The sequence below is a fragment of the Pygoscelis adeliae genome, unplaced genomic scaffold, assembly GCF_000699105.1.
Source record: "Pygoscelis adeliae isolate BGI_AS28 unplaced genomic scaffold, ASM69910v1 Scaffold3, whole genome shotgun sequence".
In the NCBI taxonomy this organism is placed as follows: domain Eukaryota; kingdom Metazoa; phylum Chordata; class Aves; order Sphenisciformes; family Spheniscidae; genus Pygoscelis; species Pygoscelis adeliae.
Window position 1 is genome coordinate 182,591 of NW_008824446.1, and position 12,120 is coordinate 194,710.

General features: G+C 44.9%; 2 protein-coding genes across 2 annotated transcripts in view; one reads left to right on the forward strand and one right to left on the reverse strand.

Moving 5' to 3' along the window:
* The window catches only part of LOC103914367 (retinol dehydrogenase 12-like), a 9,968-nt gene extending 3,021 nt beyond the window's left edge, over positions 1 to 6,947 (forward strand). Inside the window, exons 2-7 of the mRNA XM_009320996.1 lie at positions 257 to 375; positions 1,173 to 1,328; positions 1,629 to 1,733; positions 2,141 to 2,350; positions 3,193 to 3,382; positions 5,366 to 6,947. Coding sequence (XP_009319271.1) covers positions 257 to 375; positions 1,173 to 1,328; positions 1,629 to 1,733; positions 2,141 to 2,350; positions 3,193 to 3,382; positions 5,366 to 5,468 — 883 coding nt within the window. The 3' untranslated portion in view covers positions 5,469 to 6,947. The remainder of the gene's footprint in view (positions 1 to 256; positions 376 to 1,172; positions 1,329 to 1,628; positions 1,734 to 2,140; positions 2,351 to 3,192; positions 3,383 to 5,365) is intronic.
* A 2,753-nt stretch (positions 6,948 to 9,700) lies between these two features.
* The window catches only part of ZFYVE26 (zinc finger, FYVE domain containing 26), a 48,577-nt gene continuing 46,157 nt past the window's right edge, over positions 9,701 to 12,120 (reverse strand). The window contains exons 40-41 of the mRNA XM_009320969.1: positions 11,248 to 11,324; positions 9,701 to 10,119 (exon numbers count right to left, since the gene is read on the reverse strand). Of these exons, the coding sequence (XP_009319244.1) occupies positions 9,910 to 10,119; positions 11,248 to 11,324 (287 nt within the window). The 3' untranslated portion in view covers positions 9,701 to 9,909. The remainder of the gene's footprint in view (positions 10,120 to 11,247; positions 11,325 to 12,120) is intronic.

The following is a 12,120-nucleotide window of genomic DNA, read 5'->3' on the forward strand; positions in this document are numbered from 1 at the left end:
GGGCCGCGCCGCGCGGGTGGTTGGAAAGGGGGGGGGGGTTGGAGGGCGAGTGGGAACCTGGCCCGGTCACGACACGATCGTGGTCAACCTCTTCAGGTAACGACGCCCGTGACTCCCCGGGGTCCTGAGCGCAGCGGTCAGCCCGGCCGCTGGGGCGAAACCCGGGGCGCTGGGTGCCCAGCCCTGACCCGAGCCCCCTAAGGCGGGAAGCAGCCCTCGGACCTCGTCCCGTGACTGCTGCCACCCTCTCTTGCAGGAGGTATGTCGCTGGAGGACAGTGTAAGTCAAGAGCTAAGCTGGAGGGGAAGGTGGTGATAATCACAGGAGCTAACACGGGCATCGGGAAGGAGACTGCCAGAGACCTCGCGCGAAGAGGCAAGTCGCTGGCCTTCATCAGCAGGCATCCCCCCGCGGCTGATGCGTGTGTGCCTGCGCGTTCAGTAGTCCCTTTTCTGGATCTAAGGGAGGAGTATTTTATGCTCCTGTTCGAGTGAGCCGGATTCCAAAGTTATTTCAGATGAGCCCAGGTGTTGCTTCTCCGCAGGCTGTAAGCACTTAGGTTGGAGTCTCCAGTTCCTCAGCTGGTTTCATTGCTTGAACTCCAAAAATGCGTCTTGTGACATGAAAATGCTCTGCACTGCAACTGTTTTGAGAGGACTGGGGAAGTTCCTGGTATCGCTGGGTTCTGCTTGTATGAAGCTGGGAGGTGCCGTAGGTCCGCTGCTGTGTGCTTTAGTTATTCACGTTTCAAGCTGATTTGGTTTAAATGCTTTTTGGGTAACTGGTAAGGAGATTAAACTATCTGTTCACAATCCGTTTAGAAATTACTCTGGCTGGAATCCAAGTATCTTCATGTGCTCCTGGCTTGACATTCCCATTATAGGGGCAGATATAACCCTATCATTCCAGTGTTGTGGTACACATTCCTGACCTGGGAGAACCTGGACGGAGGCACTTCAGATGTGCGTTTTCCCAGTCTGGATCGGAGCTAGCAACATAGTAGGGAAGGCTTTGTCCCTCCCAGCTGCTCCCCTGACTGATGCCAGTTCCCTAAACAACCAGTACGTTGTTTGTAAGCACTGTGTGTAGTCAGCCTGCTCCTCATAGCTTTGATCATCCAGCGTGCTCCAGTGATCTCAGCTTCTGTTCCTGCTTTTTTTCCCCCCTTGCAGGTGCGAGGGTGGTTGTCGCTTGCAGAGACATAGCGAAGGCAGAAGCTGCAGCCAGTGAAATCCGAGCTGAGACAGGGAACCAGCAAGTCATTGTGAAAAAACTGGACTTGGCTGATACGAAGTCCATTCGGGAGTTTGCTGAGAAATTTCTAGCAGGTACAGTCTCTAGATCCTTCCTTTCAGTGAGAATATTTTACCAAGGACTGCTGTCTGCTCTTCTAGCAAATGCCAAATCCCTGACCTGCGTACCCCTGTGCCATGTTGGGTACTGCAGTTCGCAGCAGGGGCTTGTCAGAGGCCATGAGCTAGTTTGTGGTAGGAGACTTATCCTTATTTTATTGAGGCGATGTGGCTGCAACTCAGAGAGGCGTGGGTTTTTTTGGCTGACTTATGCCACCTTCTTGTCTGTCTCTGGTCTCTGTTTCCCTGTTTAAGGATATCTCTTGTTTCTTGCAGAGGAGAAGGAACTCCATATTCTCATTAATAACGCTGGGGTAATGTTATGTCCTTACTCCAAGACTGCTGATGGCTTTGAGATGCACCTGGGAGTCAATCATCTTGGTAAGGCCAGCGGAGTCATGTTTGCATTCAGTATCTGTGGCAAAATGCCAAAGGAAAACGTTCCTCATCCTTCCTTCTTGGGGAAGGATGGGAGGCCAGAGTTAGAGTTCTGGAGATGCAGTGCAATGTATTTGCTTATCACGGACCCAGTTTAAGTGTCTGTACACGTTACCTGGGACATTTGAAATGTATGACAGCTCCAGCTTTTTGAAGCTGAGGAGCAGAACTTAATGGCCCCCAAAAAGTTTAGCGGTTGATTGGCGGGGGGGGGTGTGTGTGTCTTCTTTTCCCTGGACTTGCAATGAGGGCAGCAGTAAGATATAACATGTAAGTAATATATTGTAAGTACTTTGAAATTCCAGCAGGGGAACCCTTCAGAGAAGGATGACATTTCCTCTCACCCCTAGGTCATTTTCTCCTGACCTTCCTATTGCTGGAGCGTCTGAAGCAGTCTGCCCCAGCCCGCATAGTGAACGTGTCCTCACTGGCTCATCACGGAGGCCGAATCCGCTTCCATGATCTCCATGGTGAAAAGAGCTACAATCGTGGCCTCGCCTACTGTCACAGCAAACTGGCTAACGTGCTCTTCACCCGGGAGCTGGCAAGGCGGCTGCAAGGCAAGTCCCAGAGGAGAGCGGAGTGTTTTTCCGCTTGGCTTTTGAACACCATGGATGAGAACAGTGGATTGAAGGAAAGGTCTGGAAATTGGCTATGCAGAAATGAAGTGGTTTGAGGCAAGGGTCACTGACAGCTCTTTGCAGGAAGAAAATATCTCCTGTCTGTGGAACCAGGAGACTTAAAACACTAATTGTCTTTACAACAACAGGGCAGAGGAGTTTAGTAGCTTGGCACGGTTGAATGTATTTCATTTTTCTTTGCTGCTTGGCAAAAACTAGCTGCATCCACGCAGACAATTGTGGTATGTGGGTGGAAGCTGAAAAAACAGAAGGAGCTGTTCAGCTACAATGGCAGTCTCTAATAGAAAAAGCTAATGTATGCTCAGCTACCTTAAATATTGATGACCTGTAGAACAGAAGCATAGGACTAGACAGTACCTCTTAAGTTGCAACATCTGTCATAGCCATGTCATTCAGTCCTTTTCATAAACTTTAGTATTTATTTTACTAAAACAGAAGCAGCGTCTTCTCTAGGAAATTAGTATTACAGTAAATCAAAGGAAGCTGGTGTTCTCAAAAGCCTGATGGAAACTCCTGCTGTTTTAGCACATTGTTCAGCAGAAGGCATGTAGTGACTGCAGGGTTTGGAAGGGAGCGGGGGATGCTCCAGCAAGCAGGAACTACAGAGGACTTCACTTACTCTCTCTGAATCCGTGCCTGGACTCCTCCTTTAAGTTGTAGAATATCTGCAGGTAGAATTGAGGAGTATATTACCCTTTTTTTTTTTTTAAAGGCAGTTTGATGCATGCAGATTTGTCCTGGACTACTTTCTCTTGCCATAGGCACTAAAGTCACAGCAAACGCTCTCCATCCTGGTTCTGTCTATTCTGAGCTGGTCCGGCACTCATTTGTAATGACGTGGCTGTGGAAGGTATTCTCATTCTTCTTGAAGACACCTTGGGAAGGAGCTCAGACCAGTATCTACTGTGCAGTAGCAGAGGAGCTAGACTCTGTGACAGGACAGTATTTCAGGTGGGTACAAGCTGATGGAGTGATATGCTGTGAAAGGCAACCTTGTTGGCTGGGGAAAATGAGACTTACTGTCATTCTTCATTAAGAAGGGACTGGGTAGGAGGCTGGCTGATAAGATTGAGAGTGACAGATACTAGAGCATTACCCCTTCCAGGTCTGTTGCAGTGGATACCGTGTTAGAAGAAATCCCTAACCTGTGCAACACTTCACACAACAGCAGGTCCTTTAGTGCTAGGAGTATCACCGTACTCAAAGTGCAGGAAGGCCTGTCACATGCTCAGAGCTCTAATCCCGATCTGCCTGAGACTTGGGCAAATCGCTTTTCAGTAGAGCTGTTTAGTTAGTGAGGTCACTTGAGTCAATCCTGGGAAGACCACTTTGGTTCTCAAAGAGAACCAAACAGCAAAGTTGTTTTACCCCACTGGAGCAGCAGGGGCCTGTGCTTGCAGGGAGCTGGGAGGGTTGATGGTGCTGCAGACCTAGGAACCGAGATTTTAGGACTGGCATGTGACAATATAACTTGGTTCTCCGGTGTGACGGCCCCACCAGCTGGGAGGGACTCCTGCTGGCATGCTTATCGCTCTGTCCTGCAAACTGTCTGGTGTAGCTCCCACTACAAACCCTGTTGTTTCTTGACTTCTTTGACTTACTCCAGGACCCTGCATAGTCATGCCTTTTCCCCCTCACCAAAACTACAGACCAGAGCAGTTCCAAGTCGTCATCATCCTAGATTTGAAGACTGCCCTTTGAACAGATTCATGCAGACGTTCTGACAGCTTCCCACTGGGTGCAGAGCAGTGTAACAATACTGTTTTTTGGGAAATGAACATGAAAAATTTGTCTTTCCCTCCCCCCCCGCCCCGGATACCGTTGGAGTCTTTGCGTCTTTGCAGAGCTTTCCCCTTGTGATATGTGACCAGATTAGTCTCTGTAATGACTTTGTCTGATCTTCACTTGGGAGTTTGTACCATCTTAATCAGACTTGAGTATATAAATAGATGTCTTAATCTTCCCTGATGTAAATGGAGCATTTATGTGCTGGAGTACAGAAAACCAGTGGATTTTAAACTTGTAAAAGAAAGGAGTTCTAGACTTGGTGGGAAATGAACAGCTTCAACAGTAATTCACAATTTACATTGGACTAGCCTAAAATCCTTTTCACTTTCCAGGCAATAGAATATAAAGCACAAGTATAGATGTCAAGAAAAGAACTTGCATGCCACAGCGAGACAGGTGGAGTCCACCAGAGTCATTTCAGGAACATCAGAGACTGCGCACTTGGAGCTCTAAAAACACTAGGCTGGACAGAGATCTTATAAGATGCAATTTCTTCTGTTTTCTTAAACTCCCATGTTATTGCAGCATCTAGTAGTACAGCTGAGGACACATGATCTCTATTCCAGCCAGAGTGCTGTCCGATTGCAGGAGCTGAGAAGAAAGGAGCCACAGTTCGGAGGATAATGGAAAAGGGGATAACCATACATGGTTGTTACAGTATTTTTATTCTGGGGCAGCTTTGCCTTTCGTCCAATGGCACTGTAGCGGGATGAATAGGATGGGATAAATAGTTTAGAATGAAGGGCTGTTTGAGTGGCTTTTTTGTAGCGTTTGCTAGAAAAGGTGCTCCTGAAGAAGCTTGGTTAGCGTCTATAGCCCTTTTTAGTGGTATTAATGAGAATGTACACTGAAGAGTATATAGTAGAGCATATATAGGTTTCTTTAAGAGTCGAGACAACAGATAGAGCTAGGCTTGCTTGCCAGTTCTTGGTGCCGTTGGGAGACACTCTTCCCTAGCCAGTTGGAAAGAATCTGGCTTAGCACCAACCCTTGCTCATTTGCTGGATAGCCTCCCACCTTTCTTCAGCTGGTCTTGAAGTTAAGCTGAGAGAAAGCAGCTCCCTTATCTTAACACAGACACTGCAGTGTGCTAATGCAGATGGAGATCTTTGACTTAAAAAAATAAAAAAAACGTTCCTCTTACAGTGATTGCCAGCCAGCATACGTATCTCCACGGGGTCGGGATGATGAGACAGCAAAGAAACTCTGGAGTGTGAGCTGTGAGCTCCTCGGCATCCAGTGGGACTGAGCAGCGCAGACCTCAAGCGTGAGCCTGGCTGAGCCCAGCGATGCTTCTCCTGGGAAGAGCACTGATGAGAGACCTCAGGACTAGAATGCTGATACTTCAGCTGCTCTAGTGATGGCTCTGTGGACACAATCTAATGTGAATTTCTGGAATATTACACTTAAGGATTGAGATTTGTAAGCAACCAGTCCCCCTTCCTAGCTGGAGACTTAAGCGCACCGACGCAGGGAGCAACCTTTGCTTGGTATCTCACCCAACAGCCAGAGGCTATTGTTCTCTGGCTTTAGAATAGAAATGGAGGTTGCAGTCTTAGGTTTAGATTATGAAGTAACAAAGAATTACCTTTATTTAAAGGTTTTTTCCTAACAGTAATAGTAAAAAGTTAGGACTCTGAACTTACTTATGATCTGTGAGGTTATTTTCCTACTATTATTTGACCTGGCAGAGTGAAAGTGCTTTAGGATATTAGATTTTCTGGCAATTACATGCAATACAAATGCTCTCAAGCACACAGAAACAGGTGCTGGCCTTTTTGTGCCAAGCATTAGGTAAAGTTTTTAAGGGGAATCAGTTCTTTTTCTCTCTAGTCTCTGTAAGAAGCTGGACCCTAGCCACTGAGGTATCTTGGCCCCAAATGCCCATTGATTGTAGTAAGTTAACTGAGGGTTGGCATATCTTTTGAGAACCCAGGTCTCAGTGCAAGTGACTGGGAGGTTAAAAGCTGCAGGAGTGCCACAATTGTGCGTAGGCAAGTTGTCTTATTAAAAAAAAATTAACATCTCTCCTGTGAAGCATCAAGCAAAGATGGTGTAAGAGTTGTCACACTAACCCCCCCCAGCTGCACTTTAAATGACTTTAGAACTTAGAAAAGAGGGCAGAATGAGTAAAGAACAACTCAACTATGTTAAAAAAGATTAAACAACTTCAGCTGAGACTTCAGCTTTAAATGACAGCAAACTAGCTAGCGCTAAATAGCTGAAGCAGAGGTCAGGACTATCTTGATACCATGGTCAAGGTAGCTACAGGACAGGAAAGTACAACTTGCACAGAAATCCTTACGTTTGTCTGCCCAGCAGTTACTGGCCTTGGCTGGCCAAGGCTGCCAGCCGGCCTTGCAGTACCATACAGCTTGCACTTCCAAAAGGCAGCTGGGTCAATCCACGTAGTAATGGGGCTGCTCCCTTGGAACTCTAGTGCTACTTTGGTGCAAACTGCTGGAGTGTGATCCATAATCGGAGATTATTTCTGAAAGAATTAAGCAGTTAGAAAACAAGTGCCACCACTCATAGGATTATCTTGTGCTTCTGAAAAAAAAATCTGGAAGTTTTTGGACTTGCATTATGAGCATGCCACTGTGACCAACTGCCACTTTTGGGAAACAAATGCTAATTTTATGATTAATTCTTTCTGCCTGGATGCTATCTATGCAGATCAGTCCTGTGCTACCTCTGAGCAATACTAAATAAAGCCATTTTCCTTTTACAACAGGAGACGGTATCTTCCTTCAGAAATGTTGCATCAGTTTACTTGGTGTTGCTGTTATCTGCACCTGCCTTACTAACGTAGAGAATTCAGTCTGGGTAACATTTTAAGGTCCCTTTGTGTTTCTCGCTGTCACTCTACCTTTTTTCCTCCCTCTTTATGCTTCATCTTGAATATGAAGCTAAATCCACAACTACAATGTAGCAGCAGAATGCTACCTAGCATTGCAGGCTTGGCCTGCTTTTTCTGTGTGTGATTCTCTGATCTTCAAAGTGGCTTTCAGAAGCAATAGAAACCATTGTAAAAAAAAAGGAGAAAGCGTCTCTAGGCTGAAGTATTTTGCCCTTGCAGGTCAAAGAACTCCGATCATAGATTTAACATAAGACACAGAAGTACACCTTTCCATAGACACACACCTACTCTTTTTGACCTTGGGCAAGTCATTTATACCTTCTTCTAGGTTGATCTGTAAAATGAGGGAACTAAAGCTCATTTAGCTGTCTCAAAGGGAGGCTTGTAAGGGAGAGTTAGATTAACTCGCAAAGCTCTCTAAAGAGGATTACTGGTTTGTGAGAGTACCTGTATGAGGCTGAGCTAGCTACCTAGCTACTCGGAGGACTTCTAAGGATGTGATACTCCAGTTGATCTAAATGTTGAGGATGCTGTAGCAGAGAGAGATTTTGCATGACAGAACAATTCTCCCCTTCTAATTACTCTGCTAAGCATAGCCAAAACCAAAATACAGATCTAGGAAGAGAGCCCCAGCTATGCTGAGATAAAGAGCAAACAGAAGATACGTTAACAGTCATAATACTTTATTCTCTTTTTTCATTGTAAACAAACCTTGGTCATTAATAGAGAAGTTCTTTTTGACTGGCAGTACTCAATCCCTTTTTGATGCTTAAAAATTCAAAGCCCCTTGATAATTGCACTATTCGTGACACAAGGCAGTTAGTCAGGATCAAAATTCCAGTTCTGCTGGTAAGAGAAAAATCCCTATGATTCCAGGTTAAGAACATCAAATTACAACAAACACTATATAAAGTGCATCAGGTACAGTGCAAAGAGGTCAGGAAGAAAGGCAAGTACAGAACTGACTGGTCTGCATGGCAAACTCCACTCGCGCTGCTCTATACAGCTGAAGGAACTCCAGCAGAAAAGTAGGTATTACAGCAATGCAGATCTGGATACCCACAAACAGTAAAACCTCCTCCCCATAATTAGAGATTTAGAAATGATCGAAGACATGGATAGTGTCAGGTTTTAGGATTAGCCTAACGGCTGTAGTCTGATGGAAAGCTAGGTCAGTCTGGCCAAGAAAACAAAAGCAGCTTTCATTAGCTCACTAATGAGAGAATGCAAGTCCGTGGTCAGGAGATTCCGAGAGCTAAATGTGGTCATTTCTGGCCCTGCTCTAGCGAGCGGAGCACCTCGAAGAGAGGTGTTTGTGTCAGTGGGGCACTGCTCATGAAACACTAAAGATGGACGATGTCCTTTCCAATACCATGGAAGTCTGTTCTGTCACTACAGTGAGCTCAGGGACAGTGCAAAACTCTTATCTGACAGTCTCAATTATTTTATGTACTAAAACTATTTACAGGTGTATCAACAACTACACTTTTTAACAAAAAAGTGAACTAGTTTTCCTACCTTTTGTGCTGAAATACATGTAAACAGCAAAAACAAACTCTTGTGGAGTGTCATGTTTTGTTCTGTTTCTTTTCTGAAGGTCCTACTACTGTCTACCATTCTTCTGCCCATTTCTCATGTCCCAGTCATGGTTGTAGAGAAGCAGCTGCTTTTTTCAGCATCCCTGAACACAGCCATTACACAAAGATTCCTGCTTTTTCATAAACCCGAGTTAACTTAATACTTCCAGAGCAAAGCCTGTCAATATAGCCTATACAGTATGCCCAGTTAATAAAAATTTAGTCTGGTGTTCTATTGTACCTGACAGGGACAGATTATTCTGGTAAGGAACAAATAAATCCCTGTGTGACAGGGATACAGACCACCTGTTGAATTTTACCACGGCTTGCTCTATCCATATTGTCCGCTGTACCTGATGAAAAACTGTGGAAGCTTACTGGCAACTGTTCAGTGATAAAGCTGCATCACAACAATTTATTGGATATTACCATAGCAAAGACAGAGGGACGTGATTTTTCAACTATTTTAAAGGATTATGTTCCCTTTGTACTCCCCTTACAGGATATGCCCTTTATAACTTCACCCATCTAGTAAGGGCTCAAGTGCCGTATGTATGGCACACAGACAGTGTGACTGGTAAGTAGAAACCTGCCATGAAGAATCAGTTCCTACCTTTTCAAACAAACTAAAGAAATTGCACACATTGTACTAGTGGGGAAAAAAACCAAAACCAAAAAAGAATAGCAATGGTTTGTATAGAGGCTTAAAAAAAAATCTCTGAATTTCAGTCTTTGTAAAAGAAGATCTCTCCAATCTTGAAAAAGTTTACAGGAAACCCATAATCACAAAGTTTTATACTCTAGGCTACATTGAGTTGATGAGAATTTTCTGTCTTCTCTATATAGGTTTTCTGGATTAAAAATAAAAAACATACAATAAATTTCAGTGCCTTTCAAAAAAAAAAAATCAGCCCCCCCCCCAAACAACAACTACTTCCCCCGCAAACCAGAAACAGAAGTGCTCTCTTCCATACACCTAAATTCTTGCTTGTTCAGTTTGAAACTGCCACCCTCCCCGCCCCCCATCAAAAAGATAGCCAAAAAACACCCTGAGGTAGTGAGTGTTTGTCAAAATACAGGACTGGCACTTGTAATTTAGTTCCCTTCCTTTCACCAGAGGCACATTAGCAGCATCCATTTGCCACCAACATCAGTCAAGAGACTTCCATTTTACCAGGAGATCGCTGAACCACACGCCTTTAAGCTGTCCTGAAGCCTTCCCCTTCTGTATGATGGTGAATGTCAATTACTTATTACTTCCTAGTACCCTGGGGAAACCGATTTCTCATTTTGGGCTGGTGCACTGAGAGCCATTGGGCACAGATGGCCTTGACAACGTCGTCTCCGCTGTTCTCAGCCAGCTGTCGCACATGCTGGACTAGCTGCACCGCTCTGGTCTTCTCCTGTCTCACTGAGACTAGATAGGCAGAACGCAACTTGTTGCACATCACATAGGCCTGGATCTGAAGCAGAAGAGGCAGTCAGAACTTGGTTAGAAAGCTGTAGTACACGAACAGGACAAGCTTAAGCAAAGATTCACTGGCAATACCTAGTTCAGAAGCGTGTTGTACAAGGAAGTAGCAGCATATTATGAAGCAGAGTATGGCCTGGAGCAGATCCCAATGTAAAAGATGGACAGACAGCTGTATTTTACTAAGTTTGTCTCTTGTGGAAACTCCTTTACTCTGTCACCATGAAATTAGCATCAGAAATCCTATCTTGTGCATTAATTTACCATACCCTCATAGCAAAGAGTCTAAACTGGTCATTTTCTTCCATTGCTGGCTCTAGAACAGCTCACATCTTTCAGTGATGTATCTTACATAAAGGCAGAATGAAAAGCCCATTTTTCAATCTACATACAACAGTGAGTTTGTCAGTTGGAGCACGACAGAGGACAATCACAAATCTTAAGACTTTATTCCCAGCTATGCCACTCAAGATCTACGACAATCCACAAACGCTGAGCCACAGCCTCTTCATCTATAATCACGCATCTACAGTTCACATTTATCTGTGACTCTCCAGTGGCTTGGCCAGCTGGTATGACAGCTAACAAAGAAACCGCGTAGTTTAGGCCTCGCTTCCTCTACGAAAAAAAGTATATCGGAATTAGAGAACTTTTATCATTTAACTCTCGATCACAATAGAAATAGTATAATCCTGAAACAATAAGCTGAAATGGTCATCTTGGGGGTATGTTGATTCTCATTAGCTGTCTGCTATTACTAGAAACTTACATGCACCTGTGTGAAAAGTTGGATAACAAAAGCAACAAACCCACCAGTGCGCCTCTCTGAAATACTTTTCCTCCCACTAAAACAAATGCCTAGACCTCACTCTGAGGACTGACTGTCAAGGAACTAATAGGGATAACATCAATCAGTATCTTCATGTCACAGCTCTACAGTCAGACACACCACAGCCTTGAGGAATTCACTGTGATTTCTACAACCTAGGAAGTGGCCTTCAAAACTTTGGCTTGAGTGAGGATGAGAGAGAAGATGGTGAAAGAGAGCACGTAGCTTGCAGACCAAGCCTGGGCTGTTTAGCGCTTGCTAAAGGAGTTCCTCTACTGTACTTTTACTTACCTTGTTTTCATCACTGTCCATATCCTGAATCAGATTATCGAGATCCTGTATCCAAAGAAGGGAAAAGGTGTTCACATTTAGAGTGACTATAGTTTGCAGACCTTTACCCCATCAGGGACCAAACCCCTGCATAGAGGAAGGGCTGCTTAGGTCACAGCTAGATGGTTACATTGTCTCAACTGCAAGTGCTGCAGATGTAGAAAATGAAAAGTCCAATTCTTCCCTTTACCACAGGTTCTCCTGCCTGCCATGTCTGTGGGGTATCCCTTGAGAATGCTATGAGCCTGGGAGTCCCCCATGGACATGGCTCACATTGCATGAAATTAATTTGTAGGTTCTCTGCACCCCAGCAGGAGTTGGCCCCTGTGGCCCACCCTGACCCAAGGGGTGGACTGTGTCCCCTAGTCTGATTAGTAGAACTTCATAGAGGGCGTCTCCTTCCTTCACTGGGATGGGAAAGACACTGTGGTAGTCAAAGGGAATCTTAAAATTGTTTCCTATGGGGGCAGGAGGTTTCTGTGCTAGCCAGGGAAGCCTCATTGAAGGGCAGGAGGTTTCTGTGTTAGCCAGGGAAGCCTCATTGAAGGAACACCTCCCACCCCAATCAGGAACATTTGGCAGGATCCTGTGAAGCAAAGATTCTCTCCCCATCATGGGTACTTATTTGGGAAGTGCAGGGTAGGAGCATGCTACAGCTACTTATTGTTTCCTCTCAGAGTAACTTGCATAAGGCAAACCACACACTCCCACCTTTAAACAATGCATGTAGTACAGGGCCAGAAGATATGAAGGACTCACTACAAGAGCACTACAGGCACCATGGGATGGTTTCCCTGTAGCCTGTATTGTATATATCCATTTTACTTCAAAAGG